At 36.1% G+C, this 20,742-nt stretch overlaps 1 protein-coding gene across 1 annotated transcript; it reads right to left on the reverse strand.

Annotated features, from left to right (window-relative positions):
• Positions 1-209: 209 nt before the first annotated feature.
• LOC141592800 (multiple RNA-binding domain-containing protein 1-like) lies at positions 210-11,756 on the reverse strand. Its single transcript, XM_074413628.1, has 15 exons — positions 11,522-11,756; positions 11,292-11,399; positions 10,577-10,691; positions 9,587-10,338; positions 9,344-9,475; positions 8,204-8,293; positions 7,925-8,045; positions 5,856-6,179; positions 3,994-4,058; positions 2,587-2,761; positions 2,027-2,131; positions 1,771-1,872; positions 1,471-1,644; positions 822-953; positions 210-491 (listed from the first exon to the last, which is right to left on the reverse strand). Coding segments are annotated over exons 1-15 (2,532 nt in total). The 5' UTR covers positions 11,524-11,756; the 3' UTR covers positions 210-356.
• Between the last annotated feature and the right edge of the window lie 8,986 nt (positions 11,757-20,742).

Here is a 20,742-nt window from a genome sequence, read left to right on the forward strand (position 1 = left end):
AAGCTTAAGAGAGTTCAATTACACAACACTTATATATATTTTGTCTTATACACAAAAGTGGTATAATATTAAACCCATTTTAAGTTTAAGAAAGATAATGCCATATTAATTGAGAATTTGGTTTCTTTTTCCCATCTTTATTTAGCTGAATTTGGCGGGGAGGTAATACGAAATGAAAAAAAAAAAAAAAAAAAAAAAACGTACAACAATGAGTAAAATTAAATCTACATTGCGTTAAATAGGTTATGGAATCTACAATAATTTTAAAATTTCACGCCTGATAAGTTAAAAAGTTGAGAAAAAAAAAAGTAGTGTAGTTCAAGTAAAAAAAAGCAGCATAAACTTATCAGTCTCCCTTAAAATGGAGTCCAAATTTTCCTCTTTGAAAGTTTGGCTGCATTTTGATACCCATCTTCGTTGTTAGTGAACTGGGCGGCAGTTTTTGCTCTTAGTTCTTCCAGAGTTTCGCCTTCTTTAGCTCTTTCCAGAACCTGAAGAAGAAATTGAAGCAGAAATCAAGGGGGTAGTGTAGAAGTTTTACCGGCACAATATAACTTTTGAGCAACACTCCTATAGAACCCAAAAATAGTAGTAGTCCCGACATATCAACAGAGAAATTTATTTTGATAACAAGAAATGTACATCGTCATAATAAAATGTTACATTAACAAAAGCAAAATAAAATATACGTTAACTGATCAATGAGATTTTCCGTTGGACTAGTTGTTAATGATAAGTTGGCTTTTACTAATTAAACCGTCCCATACAGCAATTTGAGCATAAGTCAATGACATTGATTCACAAGATTGTACAAGACTTACCAGGTGACGCCCATACAAATGGGTACTGGAAAGAGCTTTAAGAGCATTTTGAGCTTCTTGTTTAGTTACAAACTCCACAAACGCAAACCCTCTGTGCTTCCCATACCTCATTGGAAGTCTCAGGCTTTTTACCTGTCACGTTTAAAAAAGATTATGAGTGACCACAAAATATCACCCAATTACGCACACTGGGGATTAATGAGACATATAATACCCGGTAAAACAGTGACTCGTAGCAAATTAGATGCTACACTTGGCAAACCAACAACTATAACTGTCAGTTGTGTACTCGCAGCAAGTAGCTACCTAACAAATATGCCCATGAAAATTAAGTTTTAAATTTCAGGGCAATTTTTTTTACTGGTTGCAAATCTCCGGCCATAATCAACCAGGACTTTATCCTTTTCTCATCGTATGTTGTTTCTTAGCTTCCCAAATACAATTCCCATTGCCGAAAATATTTCAGGTTAAACTGCTCGAGAAAATGGCTCAGATTATAACTTACCAAGCACAACTTTCCATGTCAGAGATATGACTTTTTTTAACAGTAATTGTTAAATATTAAAACGGGCAACACTTGCTCAAAAGAACAAATTACATATAGTCAGGCAACACATAACCAACTTTTTTTAAACTAAAAAATTCTCACCTGACCAAATGGGCTGAATAGCTGTCTTAGTTCCTTTTTTGTTGCCTCAAATGCTACATTCCTTACTGTTAATTTCGTCGAGCTTCTACCATTTTCAGCTTTATTTGAGTTCTCCTCAGACATTTTGGCGTGACACATTTCAAAAATTAAGGCATGCCCATCCAAAGTCGTTCCCTATGAAAAATCGTCGTATTAGATATTTGTTACACACCAACTCCTGGGCACTAGAATGCGAAGCTAACTGACAACTAAAAGAACTTACTACCGTTCATATACTGATATACAAAATACTTCACTTACCTTTAAGTCCTGACAAACATGGGCAGCTGTCTCCACAGAATCAAATTCAATAAATCCAAAACCCGTTGAAACTTTCTTCCCGTTTTTTACATGCTGCGGTATCTGAAGAACCAACGAAATAATTATCAGAATATAGCACATCATATATATGTCCAACAAGATAGCCTGGACTGCTTTCTTTTTGAACTTGTGAATCCGTGTTCCTTTATTGATAACTACCTTCTTTTGAGAAAGAAAAAAAGAACTGAGAACTCACCTTGACACTCCTAATTTTTCCTTCTTTCATGTTTTCACTGATATGCTTCCCCAAACCTTCACCGGTTGACTTGAAGTTCAGATTTTTCACATAAAGAGACCGAGACTGAAATATAGAGGATGCAGGCTCAGAAACAATCAAACTAATCAAAACGTAAACCAACATCAGTTCTACCTTCTACAAAATTGAAATCAACACAAGACACAGCTACACAAAATTCAAAGGTTACAAGAATTTGTCTTTGGCTTGGATTCAAGTTTCACAAAATACAGACTACTGACCTACAAGCCTGTTGCCCACATGAAATCTAATAAGTAATAAGAAAGCATTAAAATAGTCAATTCACCAAAAGGATGTTATTTGATACCATTGGGTTTGCTAGGTTCACGTAAGCCGCACATTCATATCTAACAAGTTCAAATCAAGGAGAAAAACTCATAACAGATAAGACATGCATATGAACTATCGTCTATCACTCTATCAGCACTTGAAAATAGCATAATCAATGAAGAGTACAACAAGCCACACGGAAAAAAAAAAAATTGTAACATAGCCCCAACCTCAACTCTATCAGGATCAATTTCACCATCAGACATCTCCAGAACTTGGTGCTCCAGTAAAACCTTTTTAAATTTGTCTTCATCAACAACCATATTTTTCTTATTGTCACAGTTAGATGCCAAATCTTGACTAAGTATATTGCTCGGGGCCCATTCCAAATACAACGGAGCACCTCTGGAAAAACAAACACATGGAAGAGTAATGAATATCAAGCAATAGCATGAAAGACCCGAGTCCAGACTGAATATGGCTGCAACCCAGCAGTAGTTCATCACTCGGTACGCCATTGGTATTTATATCCTCCAGAGTTGAAAAGGTACACTACAGGGTAGAGTTTACTCAAAATTGGAAATGCATCCATTTTTGAGTTATTTATTTATAGCAAACTCTACCAACTCTATCAACTCTTGCTGATCCTTAATAGGAAATAAATAACCATAACCTTAAGATTTTGGTTGAGATGGTTCATCTATGATGGTATTAGAGCCAGTGTGACCGAAAGTCACGGGTTCAAATCCTGGCAGCCTCCAATAAAGCACATGGTATGAGGAGTCTGTGCACTAACCACTCTTCAAGCCCAATGGGCATTCGAGTGAGGAGGCATAATAGGAAATAAATATAATCGTTGGCCTCAACCATAACCTTAAGGTTTTGGTTGAGATGGTTCATCTATCATATCCTCACCCCACACATCAATCTAATGAGCGAGGGACATCAACTTGAATGAACCAGAACAGAGCTTGCAGTGTCACTGCATAGTGCAAAGAGCAGCAGCACTCATGAAACGCGTAAAAGTCTAGAAAAATTCAGCTGTAGAGATTTTCCAACCACCACTAATAAGAGTATGACAAAAGAATTTGATGAAACCATTCATAAAAAAAAACTCCAGAGACTGATTATTCCTTTTAATTGAATAATTTCCTTTTAATCAAATTGTATTAATTTGGTCTTCAAAGGTAACAAGAGAGCACTATCTAGTTTAATATATCACATAAGATACTACGCTAAAGACCTTGTACCAAATTTCAAAATCTCATCACACGTCTTTTAACATTGTCATCGGAAATTCCATATCAACGACTGCCAGTCTTATAATCAATGCCTTGAAGTTAGAAATATCATCAAGCATGTGTTCTATGTACCACGAAATAAGATGAAAAGTAAACTTCGTGAGTTTGTTTACATTTTTATGTCTGCCGTCATGCTATTAAAATATTTGTTTATAGATACAGGCCCATACAGCATTTTGGCTCATCACTGATATTTCCGATAATTAAGGAGTTTTCAAAAATAGCCGCAAAATTGTAGTTGAAGGGATATATCCGATGATTGGCTGATGTTGGTCCAATACGTTTAATTATAAGCAACATATTTGACCAATACATCAAACATGAATATAAACTTACATGTACATCTTGTAAAGCAAACCTCTAAATGCTGCACGTGCTTCAGCTGGCTCAAGAAATATCACCTAGAAAAATTACCAACACATTGTTATGAAGTCGGAATAGGTTTATTGCACATGAAACGACAACGTCTAAAACGGATATTCTCACGACCATAAACAACATGAATATAAATTTAGAGGTATTTTCTCAATCCTACTCCCTGTAAGCACCAAATGTTCGGAATCAAGAAGATCAAGTGGTCAACATACAATTCGATTCCTAGTGAATAACGATATTGTTAATCAGATTACTAACATTCCACAACCACATAATGATATTCCAGATACCCTCATATGGGGGTTGTCCGTGGATGGAAATTCTCTACCAAACAGCATCATGGTTAGCAAAAGGGTAGTTCAATCAAAGTCTTGACAAACGTGTATTTCAATGGATTTGGAAATTGAATATTCCTCATTTTTTCCTTTGTTGACAGCCTCCCAACGAAAGGTAGGCTTCTTAAAAGTCATATTAATGTCCCATCTCACTCTGTTTTGTGCAACCATTTCTTTTACAAATGTCCTTTAATTGGTTCTATTATCCAAGGCATGAATATTATTAGCTTTAATAATTTTTTGTCAAATCATGATAATATTGCAAGTCAACGTTTTCTAATGAAACTCCATCATCTCAAGGACTTAATACCAAAAGATTATTTCATCAAGATTATTTTATTTTGGTGGAATGCATGGTTTTATAGAAATAACATCATTTTTAATAATGTTCATATCAATATCACCAAACTTATTATTTTATGTAATAATAGCATTAAGATCTGGAATCAAACTAGACATAAGGATCTCAACAATCCCAAGAAAGACGAGTCAATAAGAAACAATACTAGTAAGGAAAAAACCTGGTGGGAAAAACGTAAAAACGGTTTTCTAAAGCTAAATTTTGACGGATCAAAAACAAATGGGAATAAAGTTGCTTTAGGATATTGTATAAGAGATCATAATGGTAAAGTCGTTTTGTTAGGAGCAAAAGAGTGTGGATCTAGTAGCATTCTTGTTGCAGAAGCCATAGCATTAAAAGGAAGGAATTTTAGTAGCTAAATACTTAGGAATTTCAAAGCTAATAGTTGAGAGTGATAATTTATGCGTTATTAACTCTATTCGCGGGAAATTTCAAGTATTATCAAAGATGTGAAATTAGATCTTCATTTCTCTGAGAAAGTAAGTTTTAAACATTGTTTTCATGAAGGTAACAAAGTGCTGATTTATGGCTTCTATTGGACATTCATGTCTAACTCTTTCGAGGTGGTTTGATAGCCGATGGCTTCAACTTACCTAAAGGATGAGATAGGTTGGTCCTTGTCAAATATTAAAAAAATAAAACATACAATTCGATTCCAATGCAAATGCAACTGCTAGCAAAACCATACTCTCTAGAATATGATACGGAAATTGAATCTATAAGGCATTCTGTCAGCCTTATGTTGGCCACTAGCCAACAGAAGTGACAAGGCATACTTCCATAACCTTCCTTAAAAGCATACTTCCATAACCTTAAAGTGCAAATATAGAAGTACACCACATATTTTATTCAAAAAAAAAAAGAGGATATAGAACTACTGGTTCATCATTACATATCTCTTTGCTAAGCTGTAGTTCTATATGAAACCTATAATCTAATTAAAATAATAAGGAGAGAATCATAGGATATAATCATATAATATTTTTATTTCTCTCTATAAACATATATTTATTCTAATACATTTAATGATTATTGGGATTCAAAGGTATATTTTATGCACACCCAGAAAGAGTTGGGCAAGAAAGCTAATAGAAGCAGAAGTAATGATCAGAACCTCGAAAACGTACCAAGGCTAGTGTTCTTGTTGGAGGAAGAATAATCTTATCCACGCTCCCGAATTTCGCAAACATATTAGAAAGTTCACTTTCTGTTGAACTATAAGGCAAGTTTTTTACAAGTAATACATGGTTACTTCTTTCCAAAGCTTCTGTTTTTCCAGATGCAAATTCCTCCAGAGAAGTTACATTAACACCAGCATTTGTTAGAGCCTCTTTAGTCTCTGCAATAATTTGAGTTTCTCCAAGAGCAAGGCGTACAGCAAGATCATCAGCCTCCCGATCAAGCAACTCACTTTTACTGATTTTATATTTCCTAACCATATTTTCAGCAATCTGTGGAAAAAATAAAGCAACCATTTGAAAACCAAGCTAAGACAAGGTTACAACCCCAATTGATGAATCTGGAGAACAGACATCCAAAGTCTCGATAAACATCTCTACGACACTTCAGGATCAGGGCCCCTAACTAAACAGGGCACAAAAAAGATGCAGGTTATCAGTCCACTGTTGTACAACATTAACAACCAAGACAGAGAGAAATGGCAGTAGGGTACTGCAAGACCCACGGTGATGTTACATGACTATATGGTAAAAAGAAATTTAGAGAAATTCAGGAATGTATCTTTAAAAGGGGTCCCAAGTCCTTCTCCCCTGTTATCCAGCTACAACAGTGTACATATTTCGTCAATTTCGACAATGCATTGCCCATAAGTACGTTGATTTCCTCAAGGTTTGCAACCAGTAGACGCTACCAAAGGTTCGGCTACAAACCTAATTTAGATATGAGTCATAAGAACCAATCACGGATCTAAACAGCCAAGAGTATGTGTGCCTTATTAAGGGCATAGGATGAGCTGCCAACCACCCTTCTTTCTCATCCATCATCAACCACCTCCGCAAACCCATACCACAAATCACACTCCTCAGCTCTGCCTCACCACTCGGGTCAGCAAACAACGCCAACTCAATCTGTTCCAAAAACTCCATCTCCAATTTTTCATTTAACCTTTTGAAAAAAAATAATAATAATAATCTAAAGAAAAGAAGCCGAAGTGTGAAGTTAAAAGACTCCAAATATGTTGTTCATTGTGTTATGCTGGAATTAGGCGTTGGCCATGTGGTGGGAGTGGGAGTGGGTAAATGGTACCCCTTATGGGAACCTGCAAAGTGATGGGATGGGAATGGTCGTAATTTTCCCACCCGCCTCGGTGCAGGTATCCATTTTGGTTGGTGGGTGCCGGGTATCCTTCACCTGCCCCGCCCCAATGACATCCCTAGTCCTTCTATTGATTTTATACTGATTTCTTACGGATGAGTGCCACAAAGAAATGTGGAGCACACTTTGAACAGGAGGGAGTATGATAACATAATTAATACAATACTATTGTGGACACTTATACATAAGTTTGGCATTTAAAATCAACTTAGAATGAAAATATCCATGAATGTGTGGCTAGAAACACAACTTGGCCCAATGTATACTCCAACTAATGAGAAATCACCCTGAGAATGATACTCAATCCACACACACACCAAAGGATAGCAGTCACAGCATTGACAAAAATCATTTTGCATCCCCACACTAACTACCTTCATAAAGGAATACTAAGAATCTAATATGAAGGTAACAACTATTGATTTGAGGAAAACCGTTGTTCTATCGCAAAATCAAATTAGCTCGAGCTACAAAGCAATAAATCTCAGTCATGATGCACAAGCTATTGTTAAAGAAATAGGCTTTCATACATTATCAGCTCCTTGGCATGACGAGTGAACCGCCTACTATGTAAAAGCAGATAACTAGAACAGAATACCTGATCACCAACTTGTGATAGGTGACCATCAATCAAAAGTCAGGAAGAAGAATAACAGGTGCCCATCGTAAATATAGACAACAACAGACACCAGTATGCAGAACAGAGGCAGAAATAACAAGACGAAACATAGGTCAGGAAACATAGCTGCAAAACATGTGAAATAGGTCTACATCAGAATTATGGGGGCAAAAATAACTAGAAAGTGGTTTCCGCTGGTCAACATTAGACAATGATTACAAAAAAGATTGGAAGGGACCATACAGTATCAGAACGCATATACAAACTGTTCCATGCTCGGGTATTGCCATCTGCTTCCGATATCTTTTTCTCTTCCTCCCTCTGACGCTTTAGTGTTTTAGGCTTGTTTTGAGATATAACTGAACTGAAAACAATTAAAAATAATGGGTGAGTATATCATCCATAATTATGTGGCATCAAACCCTGCTTATTTCCTTCGAACATCTTACTCTTCACTTTTATTTCATGGCATAACATTGATAACAACAAAACGAAACAAAGGATTTGCCAAAATATTCTTACTCTGGACTTTGTGAAGACTCTTTTCCTTTTCCTGGCATAACATGCAATAATCTACCTTGAAAAATCGAGTGGTCCAGCTCTTCTAATGCCCTGAGTAACAGAAAAAATCATTTCACTATTAATTTAAAAAGAGGACAGAAACGGTGAATGTGAGTTTGAACAGGAAAGATTTTATGCATTTGTTGGCTTTGGGGTCATTTTTTATATATAATGCCCACTACATTGAAAAGGCTTGTAGAACCCTTTGCTTTTCTTTTATTTATGAAATAGTAGTCATGCCACCTTAGGTTAAAGGCTAACAAACTACTTCAAAATGGCTCTAAAACTTGTTGATCTTCATTACACAAAGTGTTGTATTCCTTTAGTTTACGGAATATTCTATTAATCATTTGTATATATTCCATTAGTAGAGGTATATACCAATAAATCCATAGTGATCGCCATCAAAGCCCAAAGATGCATGAAGTTGCATAAATAGATATCAGAATCATTAATTTTTATCATCACGCAAAACCTTCAATTGCATCATTCTTAAGTACTACCTCCATTTTAGTCAATTCACAACATTTGAAATCAAGAGAGTAGTTCATTAGCTGACAATGAATTTCAGCATTATTAATAAAAGTTATTCCTTTTCAATAACAAAAACATTGGATTTTGGATTTGAAACTGACAAAATTCTACCAAATTTATTTTATTTGCTTCTCTTTACATTATTTTTTATTAATTATTCTCAATTATGTTTTCGGAATTATCAAATTTAATCCTTTACCTCAATCTTTATTCCTATTGAAGGATACATGCCTCTTACACTCCCAGATATAGTAGAAATATAACATATGGGGCAGGGTGAGGAGATTCAGATTGTTCAGCCTTCCTCACTATAACGAAGACACAGAAGGACTATTTTTCAGATGACCATAACTTAGTTCTCACTGAAATAATGTTTCGGAAAGCTTACAAAACTTGGCACGTCAATTTGCTAAATCATCATATTTAACACCAAAGATGAGTCTTGGCTTCATTTGAAACGGAAAATCCAGTAGAACTACCACATTACAAATAATTTGTCGCATAAATAGCCTGATAAATACACTGGGCTAAGTGAATAACTAAAAAAAACAGTATTAAATTACTTACTTAGCAGCTTCTTTTGGATCTTTATAACGAACAAAGGCAAAACCTTTGGATTGCTTCGTCTCTTTGTCGATCACAAGATGGACCTCTAAGACATTACCGAATTTCCTGAAGCACTCCGATAGCTCATCCTCTCTGTTAAGTTTGGGTAATGGAAATACGCTTAAAAGTGCTCGAAATTTCATAAGGGAAAAAAACGAACTTAGTGACTAAAATGAACACTTGAACAAATGAAAGAATACGTACGTTGCAACATATGGAAGATTGCGAACAAAAAGTCGACCAGTAAGAGGCACCTCATTCTCACCAGAAGAGCTAGTAGTAATATTCTCCGAGTTCATAAATTCACCATTACAATCATTGGAAACACTATTCTGCTCTTTATCCATGGGTATTTCAGAATGTTCCTTAATCCCCTTTTTCTGTCGATTGCCTTCAGTAGCATCACTATCATCACTGCCACAACTAACCTCTTCATCATCATTATCTTCATCATCTTGTTCGAGGCCAATACCATTCCCATCATCGTCGCCACTTTCATCCTCTGGATCCGACCAATCTCTCTTTATTTTACTTCTAAAGTAATCCATATCAGAAATAACTTCATGTTGTGGCGCATTTAGTGCTTTTACCTGTCTTTCCTCATTCACACTATCCTTCTTTTTAGCGCGTCTATCTTTGCGGAGCCCATCAATTGTCTTTTCTTGATTCCTTTTCCCTGAATGACGAGAATCCTCTTTGTCTTTCTCAATTTTATTATCAGTAGAAGTTACTACGTCATTGGCCCACAATTTTGACTTATGTCGTGGCTGCACAACCTGGAGAAACTCTGGAAATTCAGGATCGCCATTGTCATTTATTTTGGCAAAATTCTTCTTGGATTTCTTTAATGTGGCATAAGAGATATTGTTGTTCTCATCCGTTGATTTCTCTTCTTTCTGCTTGGAGTGCCGACTCCAAGTACGCGGAATATTTGGATCGCCAACTTCAAGAGCCACCTGAAGTTATAACACAATTTCTAAAAGAGGGCAATCGGGAAGGGCGTATTCATAGTGAATCGAACAAGGTAACCATGTATATCACCATATAAAACAAAGGTATAACAAGTAAATCCTTCATACCATCAGTTTGGGATAATGAGTAACATATGCTTTCCAATTTTAACAATACTAGCAAAACCTAGCAGCTCACAAAATCACAAACTAAACAAAAACTGAACTTAAACATACACCATACCGTGCATTCAATCTTCGACGTATCCAGAAAAGACTCGTTAAAGTACTCAATTGCTCTTTGAGCTTGCTCATCAGTCCGGTACCCAATAAACCCAAATCCCCTACTCTTCCCATCTCTGCCACCCACACAAACTCGACCAATTACCTCATCACATTATCAAAACAATACACCAAACCATAAACACATATTAACACCAACAGCAGAACTAGAGAAACTAGAAGGGGCTATCATCTAATAAACAAATTTAAATTTAAAACTTTTTTAGTTAAAATTTCCGAAACATCTCCTATTTTTACCTTGATGCATTATAAACAATTTATAAATTTAAAATACAACAAAAAGTTAACAAATGATTGGAGCGGAATGAGTAAACAATTTAAAATATAAAACTTTTAGTTAAAATTTCAGAAACTTTTCCTACTTCACTTTGCTGCATTATACTCCATCCGTCAGTCCCAATCATTTGCTTAGCTTTTATTAAAATACTCCTCACAAAAGTACAAAAGTAAACAAATGATTGGGACGGGGAGACTAAACAATTTAAAACTTAAAGCTTTTAGTTAAAATTTCTTAAATGTTTCATAGTTTACGTTATGCATTACTAATTCACTACCCTGAAATTTCCGGCTAAAATACAAATTTTGGTTCCGCCACTGATAAATACTAAAAGCGAAACACAAAAACAAATTAATTAAAACAAAGGATAGAAAGTTACGGGGAACGAATTATCTGAGCATCAGTAACCTCGCCTTTTTGCGAGAAATGATTTCTGAGACGATCTCCGGTAAAATTGCTGGGCAAATTCCCCACACGAATTCGAGACCTAAATAGTAAAACAAACAATAATTTGTGAATATTAATACTTACTTACTTACTTACAAGAATTAATCAAATCAATAAAATTAAGATAGTAACTGTAAAATGGAATTGGGAATTAGGTCTTACATAATTGGAAAAATCAAGTGTTGTTTCTCGGCAATTTACCCTAAACAACTAGTCTCGATATAGACGGATATATCAGTCTATAGTTAAAAACGGGCCAAATATCTTGAAAGTGGTGATATTTTTGGACCTCACCAGTCACCACCCCACTTTGTTTGTTCTATTAGAAATGTGGTATTGTATTTGACCCGTCTTTAGTTATAGATGGATATGTGCCGTCTATAATAAGATTTTGTGTACCCTAAAAACCCCCTTTGTGTGCACTAATTTCAACAGTTCAAAACGGCACAAATTCTGTCGTTTTGGCGTGTTTGTTTACCAAAACTGCCAACTTCTCTGGGCCTTTTTTGCTAGTGGGCTTTACAGTCTGGGCCTTCATACGAACGCATCCAGTTTGCCCTTCTCATTAGTATCATGCCAACTTGCACTTTTCGGGTTGATTTATATCAACGACGTTTTAGTAAATATCGACGACGTTTTTTTAAAAAAAAGACGATAACTGTCCTTCTACTCATCTAACACTTTATCTCTCTAAAAAATTTTCTCTCAAATTCAACTAAAAACCAACTAAATTAAAAAAAAAAAAAAAAAAAACCAACAACAACAATTAACAACATGACGGATCCCGAATCACTGGTATTTAAACAACTTAATCGCTTCATTATTTGGTTAAATTTTTTTTTTGGCGCACCGTTAAATCTGTTCGATAATTGATTTACGTCACGTATTAACTTAGTAATAGCAAACATTGCGATTTTCTGCGCAAATCTGAAATTTGTCCTTCGAAAGTTGAACCATGGACCAAAGTTGAAAACCAACGTCCAGCCCATGGTCCAAATGTTGAAAATGAACGTTCACCATGGTCCAAACAATGGAAATCCACGTTCACCATGGACCAAACGTTGGATTTTCACGCTTGGCCACAAAGTTTTTTTTTTTTTTAAAAAAAATTAAAAAAAAAAATCACCATGGGCAAACGACCAAACCCAACGTTTGTCCATGGGCAAACGGCCAAAACCATCGTTCCTCCATGGCCAAACGTCCAAAATTTACGTTTCACCATGGATTTTTTGTGGAGTGGTGGTGGTGTTGGTGTGCGGCGGCGGCCGGCAAGCAGCGTGGTGGTGTGGTGGCAGGGCCGTCTTTGGGCCCGTGCGACTGCACAGGGCCCCCAAATTTTTGGGCTAGAAATCATAGTAAATGTAAGAATAAATAAATGTAGTGCACTAAATTTTCAATGAAAGATAGTGTCTTGGTGGATAACAATTAAGTTTCTAATCACTAGATCTTAGGTTCAAGACTTGGCAGTTACATTTATGATACTTTTTTGCCTTGTTTTTAAAAAAATTGTTTCTTAAAATGTTTTATAGGGCCCCATATTTAGCATTCGCACATGGGCCCCCAAAATCCCGAGACGGCCCTGTGTGGTGGTGTGGTGTTGTGGAGTGTTGGTGGTGGTGGTTAATTGGTGGATTGGTTTTTTATTGTTTGGGTTTTTGAATTAGAGAGGATAGATAGTTTGTTAGTGAGAGAGTAGGGGTAGTTGATGTCTTTTGCAATGAAAACGTCGTCGATACTTACGAATCGGGTTTACTAGTTTGATTTGAAAGTTCGAAATAATAATTACCCACTACATCTTTCATACCGTACGTTATTACATTTGTTCTTCTTTTTAAATTACTCAATTTACAAGTTTATTAAAATCTTATCAAATTCATGAAATTCATAATTTTAATCTATTTGTACTCAAATTTATCAAGTTTATGAATCATAATGATCAAAATAAATCATCATATTTATTTAAGTTAAAGTTAATATAATTGTGTCTTAGAGGAATATCACACTAAATTATATATATTCCTCAAATTACCTCGTCATATTCATTATACTCAAAATGAATATAATAGTGTTATATGATGAATATCATGGTACCTAATACATATTCATTATGTTACACTATCACACTCACTAAACTGAAAGTAAATATAATAGTTACATATGATGAATATCACACTAGATAACATATATTCATCAAACTAAATTATCATATTCACTAAATTGAAAGTAAATATGATAGTATCATATGATAAATATCACGCCCGAAAACACAAATTTAACCATGAATAATGAAAGAGAAAACGGAATAAATCAATTCAATTAATAGTATATGCGATTTTTAGGGTTTAACGTAATTTCAACACTTACCTGATTAAATAATCGATCAAAACAGAAAAGTGAGACTACAAAACTAATAGGATGGATGGAAAATTAAGAGCATGTTTGGCCAAACTTTAAGAAAATAATTTTTGTTTCTTAAAAGTGATTTTCCAGAAACTTCTTTTCTAGAAATTGGGGCATGTTTGGTTAAATTTATAATAAAAGTACTTTTGATAATTTTTTAATGTTTGGTCTAACTTGTTTAAAAAAATAAACATTTTAACATTGTAAAAATTAATACATCTATAAAATAGAGTACCACCTTACCAGTATTATCATTATTAGTATAAAAACACATAATAATTACTCAAATTATTATTTAAGACGGGTGAATCCGTCTTAAGCTTAAGTCCAGTACTTTAGTGAGAATACGAGTAGTTGCTTGTAGATAGGACAACTTAATGGCCAAATGAGTAAACTCATAAAGTTCTTTTCAAAATTGTACTTTAGTGAGAAGGCTTGCTAAGGTTCTGAAATCAGACGGTTATATAAGTAAATAGGAGTACAAAGTAGAGGTAGAAACAGAAGTAGCTATTTGTAGCTTATGTTTCTAGGAGGCAAAATTGATGTTGGGGCTTAAAAAAAGTAGTTTTAGGTTTTCTAAAAATTGGTGTTTGTCCTAGTTTGTGTTTACGTAGTGAAAAAACACTTATAAAAGTGTGGCCAAACACATACTAAGAGCATGTTTGGCCTCGATTCTAAAAAATGAGTTTTTGTTTTTCAAGTTTAATTTTCCAAAAGTGTTTTTCAAAAGCAGAAACAACAAATAGTTGTTTCTATTTCTATGGGCAAAAATATGGATTTTTAGTTTTTGAGAAATTTTGTTTAACTTTTAGAAAACTATGTGTTTGGCCAAAAAGTGTTTTTGAGTCCAAAAACACTTTTACAAACTAGGCCAAACACACACTAAATTTGTGCATAATTTATTTGGTGGATATAGAAGTTGTAGATTTGAAATAGGATAAATGGGGAGGTAGTAAGGGTCGGATTCCGGGGGCTGCTCTTTTTAATAAATGGAAAGCTAAGCATCTTCTGATGGATATTCCGTTTAAGGGGCCAAGATTTACTTGGTGTAATAAGAGAGAAGATCATAGTGTAGTGTTGGAACGACTTGATAAGGGTTATGGATCGTGGGATTGGAATGATATTTTTCCGAATTCTGGTATTACTCATCTTCCTATTCAAGTTTCAGATCATGCGCCTATTATCTTTGAAACAGATCTAATTACTTGTAATGGTAGAAGACCTTATCGTATGGAGGCTTGGAACCTGGATTATGAGGAATGTATTAGCTTGGTTCATAACGAATGGACTGAGCCTGTCTCAGGCTCTGCCACCGTCAGAATGATACGTAAGTTATCAAGAGCTAGAAATTGTATGCGTCTTTGGTCTATTTCCAAGAGGAAGGAATGGAATAAGAAATGGAGTGATTTTGATGACAATCTGGTTGAAGGGCTCCACGAAATTGAGACGAAGGGAGTGACTCGAACTTTCACCACTGCATATGCTAGTCAAGTGGAGTATGCTAAAGTCTCGGCTAAATATTGGAAACAGAGGGCCAAGATGAAATGGAACACCGAGGAGATACATGCTCCAAGTACTTCTTTAATTGGGTTAAGGGTAGGGCGGCGGGAATTACATTCTTTGGAATTAAAATGGATAATGGGGAGTGGAATTTTGACAGTGAGGGTATTAAGGGATTATTTGTCCAATTCTATTCTAGACTCTTTCGGAAGGAGCGAATCGGATCACTTTTGATGAGTACCACCCTCTTGTGAGAAATTTGTTCAATATTAATAAAGAGTTCCTTTCTCCTGATGACAGAGATGCACTTTGCATTCGTTTTACCCCTAAGGAGGTTCGTACGGCTGTGTTTCAACTTGGTCCGTTAAAATCTCCAAGACCTGATGGTATTCCTGCTATCTTCTTCCATAAGTGTTGGCATTTTATTAAGCATGATGTTGTGGGGACTGTCTTGGCTATCCTCAATGGTAATAGCTCACCAGAATTTCTGAATAAGACTTTCTTAGTTCTTATCCCGAAATCTAGTGCCCCTGAAACAGTTGATAACTTCCGACCGATTAGCTTATGCAATGTTATAATGAAAGTCATTACTAGATGTATCACTAACCGATTGAAAAAGTACATGGGAAAACTAGTGGGTGACTTTCAAAATGCTTTTGTCCCTGGGAGGAATATTGGTGATAATATTTTAATTACAAATGAAATATTACACAAAATTTCTTCATCTAGAAGTGGTAGGATGGGTAGGATGGCCTTTAAGGCTGACATGAGTAAAGCCTATGATCGGTTGGACTGGAACTTTATCAGAGGCACGCTTCTCTTGATGGGATTCCCTCCTAATTTCATTCAGCTGATTATGAAGTGTATCACGACGGTGTCTTATGAAATTCTGGTTAATGGAGTTCCTTCGAGACGTATCCACCCAAGTTGCGGCCTTCGTCAGGGCGATCCTCTTTCCCCTTATATTTTTGTTATGTGCACGGAAATTCTCTCGTTAAACATTCTACGTATGGAGAAGGAGGGGATTATACGAGGAATAAAGATCGTGCGAAATAGTATCCCTGTCTCCCATATGCTTTTTGCGGATGATTCTATGTTTTTTATTGAAGGTAATTCTAAGAGTTGTGAAAGCCTTGACAAAGTTATTAAGGATTATTGCCATGCCTCCGGCCAGGTTATTAATGATAATAAGTCCTCTATGATGTTAAGTTCGAGCTCTAGTCTGTCCTTTGCTCGAAAATGCTTGAAAACCTTCAACATACCGTGTAACACTAATTTGGGATCTTACTTGGGTATTCCTACGGACGTGGGACTCTCAGGTGGGATTAAAAGTAAAAGGGAAATTTTTGAGTTTATCATTGATAAGGTAAGGAAGCGATTATCTTCATGGAATTGCATTCTTCTATCGTCGGCGGGTAGATTGGCGTTGATTTCTTCTGTCTTGTCCTCCCTCTCGGTTTACTTTCTATCGGTATTCAAAATACCGGTAAGTGTGACAAAAAGATTAGATGCTATTTTGTCACATTTTTGGTGGCCGGGTCATAAGAAATCTCCTCTATTAGGCGGTGTAGTAGGCTTTTCCTTAGTCAATCCAAAAGGAATGGTGGTCCTGTATTAGACGTATGAAGGAGTTCAACCAAGCACTTCTAGCAAAGATTGGATGGAGAATGATCACTCACCCTAATTCTATTCTCTGTAAGTCTATTGGTGCTAAATATGGCCTAAAGTGGCGTGATGGTGATCTGCTTTTTAACGATGGCAAGAGTAATTCTTCGTGGGGATGGAAAGGTATTGTTTGGGGCCTTCAACTCATCAAACCTCATTTAGCATGGAACTTCTCTCCTCTTTTTCGACCTTGGTGTTTGGAATACTAAATGGGTTCATGGAACGGTGCAAAACCACGATGTGTTGAGCTTCTTATTGATTCACCCAACTTGTGTAATTTGAGAATCAAAGATCTTATTTGCAACAAAGAATATTGGGACCATAGACTTGTGTCTATGTCTTTTGATGAAACTTCCATTAAGGACATTCTTGCTATTCCAATTCGATGCTCACGAAGGCGCGACATCTTCTATTGGTCCGCCTCGTCATCCGGGAATTACTCGTTAAGATTGGCTATCACATTGCTCTTCAAAATTACTTGGAACACTTGACTTCCCGAAAGACCGATCAAGAGTTCCTGCTTTGCATGTATGGGTGTCTTTCAAAAATCCTTTGGAACTGCCGCCAGGGCCGAAAACCGGATCATTCTCTTATGGAAACTTCTCACGGAATCGTTGCCCATCAAAGGACTCCTAAGGAGGGGCTTTGATGGTCCTTTTACTTGCGTGCTTTGTGATTCACAAGAAACGGAATCACCGGAACACCTGTTCGGGACTGTTCTTTGCTAACGAGTTTGGGGCTGGAAGTCTCCCCGGGGATTAGGGCACAATCAGGGGATAATTTGAGTCTCCGGTCTTGGGTTTGCAATTGGCTCTCCGTTCTTTTTAAGGCTGACAATAAGCATGAGGCTTGTCTCTCCTTTTTGTGTACCATTTGGACTATTTGGGTGGTAAGGTGCAGAAAGATTTTTGATAGTACCGAGTGCTCCCCTATTGGTGCTATCTTTCTTTATCAAGACTCCCTTCACTTAGCTCTTTCTGCTGAAGATGGGAAACCGGGGTCCATAGCTTTCCAAACACCGATGGAGGAGGACTTGACTAAGCTTAGGAATGGAGTACCCTTTCCTCTGATTCAGAGTTCTGTGAGTTGCTCTCGGTCTCATATTTATGTGGATGCGGCGTGGTCTAAGGAGTTTGCTGCTGGGTTTGGCGGATGCATCCTTTTTGATAATGATATTGTTTCTGAATTCTGTATCAAAGGAATGGCTGAGAATGCTGAACAAGCGGAAGCTTTGGCAATTAGGGAAGCCTTAAAGTGGGCGCTCTCGCGCAACATCCTCCATATTAACATTTTCTCTGATTGTCTACAGGTTCTTGCCCAAGTCCTACGATTCTCTCAACTCAAACATTGGACAAGGAACACTATTGACGATATAACCGATCTAGCGGCAAACTTTCATTGTATTACTTTTGCTTATGTTCCTAGAATTTGTAACAAAGCCGCTCATAGGATAGCTAAGCGTGCTATTAATATGTAAGTCTCGTTAACCCGATTGTCAAAAAAAAAAAAAAAAAAAAAAAAAAAAAAGATTTGAAATAGGAAATGGAATGGTTATTTATTGTAGATGGTAACTACTTAATAGTGGGGATGTTGGGGGTTTTATTTTTTATTTTTATATTTTTTTAATAGGGGCAGTATGAAGTACCATACACCTGTGTGTAGGGTATAAGAATTGCGTTGTAACGGAGTAATTAACTTTGTTATAATTATCTATAAAATATTATTAAAAGCTAGTCTAAAAATGCCACATAGACAATGCCACATGTGATGGAAAAGAAGCCGCATACACAATAACAATGTGACTTGACAAACTAATATAACATGGATTACCAATTTATTATTAATTTAATTCACTTATTTCATTTAAAAATTCATCCATATTCCATTAGCTTTAAACCTAATTAACTCAAAAAAAACTACAATAAAAAAATACGGATCAACTATAAGTTAATAATTTCAAGATATTTCAGATGGAGTACTATTATATGTATTAGAAATAAAAAAAACTAAATACATAAGAAATTAAGAATAAACGAAGTTAAAAAAAAATGTATTTTCACTAATTCACTACTACGTTTTTTTTAAAGACACCAATTCACTATTGTTGTTACTATAAAAAAAACATATTATAACTTTGTTGTATATAGAAGATGTTTTAAAAACTAATTAATCAACAAATGAGTATTTTAAAGATCATATAAAATATTTTCTTAGGAAAATATAAAATATATGTAAAAGAAAATATCACTACAACAAATAAGGTAATTGGCGACCATATAAGGCGACTGAGAACAGTCGCCATTAAGAATAAAGCGACTAAGGCACGTCGCCCGCACTTCGTAGCTAGGTTTAGTCGCTTTTGGCGACAGGACTTCGTCACCAATTTTGGCGACGGAATTTTTTTAAAGCGGGCGACAGAAACTCGTCGCCAAAATTGGCGACTGTGTTGGGTCGCCAATTTAGCGATCGTCATCGATCGCCTTTTTCAAGCCACGTCACCTCCAAATCTTCGGGATTGGCGATCGTTTTTAGTCGCCATTTTGGCGATCGTTTCCGTCGCCAATTGCACTTTATTTCCGTCCGCCAATGACCCTAAAATTAATTCATGATCGAAGCTTAGCGACGGTTTCCCGTCGCCAATTGCCCAAATCCGTCGCCAAATTTACATGTTTTTTAGCCTAAAAATCGTTTTTGACCTAGCCAAATACGTAAAAACCTGCAAATAAACCAACACTTCCAGCAGAGAACACATGGGAAGCCAACACAACCAAACTTGATAAAGAAAATCATGTTCCATACACACAACTACGAGTTTTGGTCATCTAACATTATCCGGAATAACATGTTCTCTAAAAACTACATAACCAGGAAACTTGCTCCCGCTCCACTACCACCTCCATAATTAGGATCTCTAGGATCCTTTGGTTGCGGCGCCACCCGGTGTTGCAATTGGCGAAGAAGGAGTTCATCCGGTCCATTTCCTCCTTCATCCTCCGAATTTCTTCATCTCTCTCGGCATCCCGCCTCTCCCTCTCGGCATCCTGCCTCTCCCTGGCGGCTAATTGAGCTTGGAGCACACTTACGACACTTGGGGTATAAGGTTGTTGTTGGGAGGAAATTGACCCTCTTCTTCTTGTAGGAGGGTAGAAAATCTCCTTTGCCGACCCGGCTCCATACACATCTCCTCTTTGGAACCCCTCAACAAGATCAAACCATAGCTCATTGTCATCAATTTCCGGGTTGTTCTTCCTACAGACAAGGAATTGATCCTAAAAAATTGATAAAACATTAATGGTTAGAGGTTACTTATCTAAAAATTGATAAAACATATACTTTAAAAAGCTAAGAAATTTTTATTTTTGACACTTACATATAATCATTGATCTTTTTCCTTCGCGAAGATCAACTTGCCCTTGCTTGTCTTCTTTGCGTGAGTGTCAACAAAGAGATCAACAATCGTGGGTACCTTGCCCTTATTCTTCTTGGTCTTCCGGAAAAAAAACAAGGAAATTGTTACTCAAACATGATAATTAATGAGACTAATTAAATTAGAAGACTATTAAATTAAAAGCTAAGACAAATAACTTACATCTAACACCACACGATCATGAAAAGATTGAGACCCTCCATAATGAGTAGGCTCAACTTCCGCGTCCTTATCTCCTCCTTTCCCGTTGATCTTGTTCCGGCCGATGCTTCCTTGAACTCGGACTGTTCCTTCATTTGGTATATTCCTCATATGACGAACCTATAATCAATAAAATATCAATTATTAATTAATATAGTTTCAAAATATGTAATGAATTTTAACTAATTAC

This window comes from Silene latifolia, chromosome 7, assembly GCF_048544455.1.
Source record: "Silene latifolia isolate original U9 population chromosome 7, ASM4854445v1, whole genome shotgun sequence".
NCBI classification, from domain to species: Eukaryota; Viridiplantae; Streptophyta; class Magnoliopsida; order Caryophyllales; family Caryophyllaceae; genus Silene; species Silene latifolia.

What these genes read in the sequence shown, in the direction of transcription:
- LOC141592800 (XM_074413628.1), bottom strand. An exon ending in TATTCAGCCCATTTGGTCAG is followed by an intron (nt 954 to 1,470) that starts GTGAGAATTTTT and finishes TAAACGTGACAG; the next exon opens with GTAAAAAGCCTGAGACTTCC. An exon ending in ATTTGTATGGGCGTCACCTG is followed by an intron (nt 492 to 821) that starts GTAAGTCTTGTA and finishes TTTCTTCTTCAG; the next exon opens with GTTCTGGAAAGAGCTAAAGA.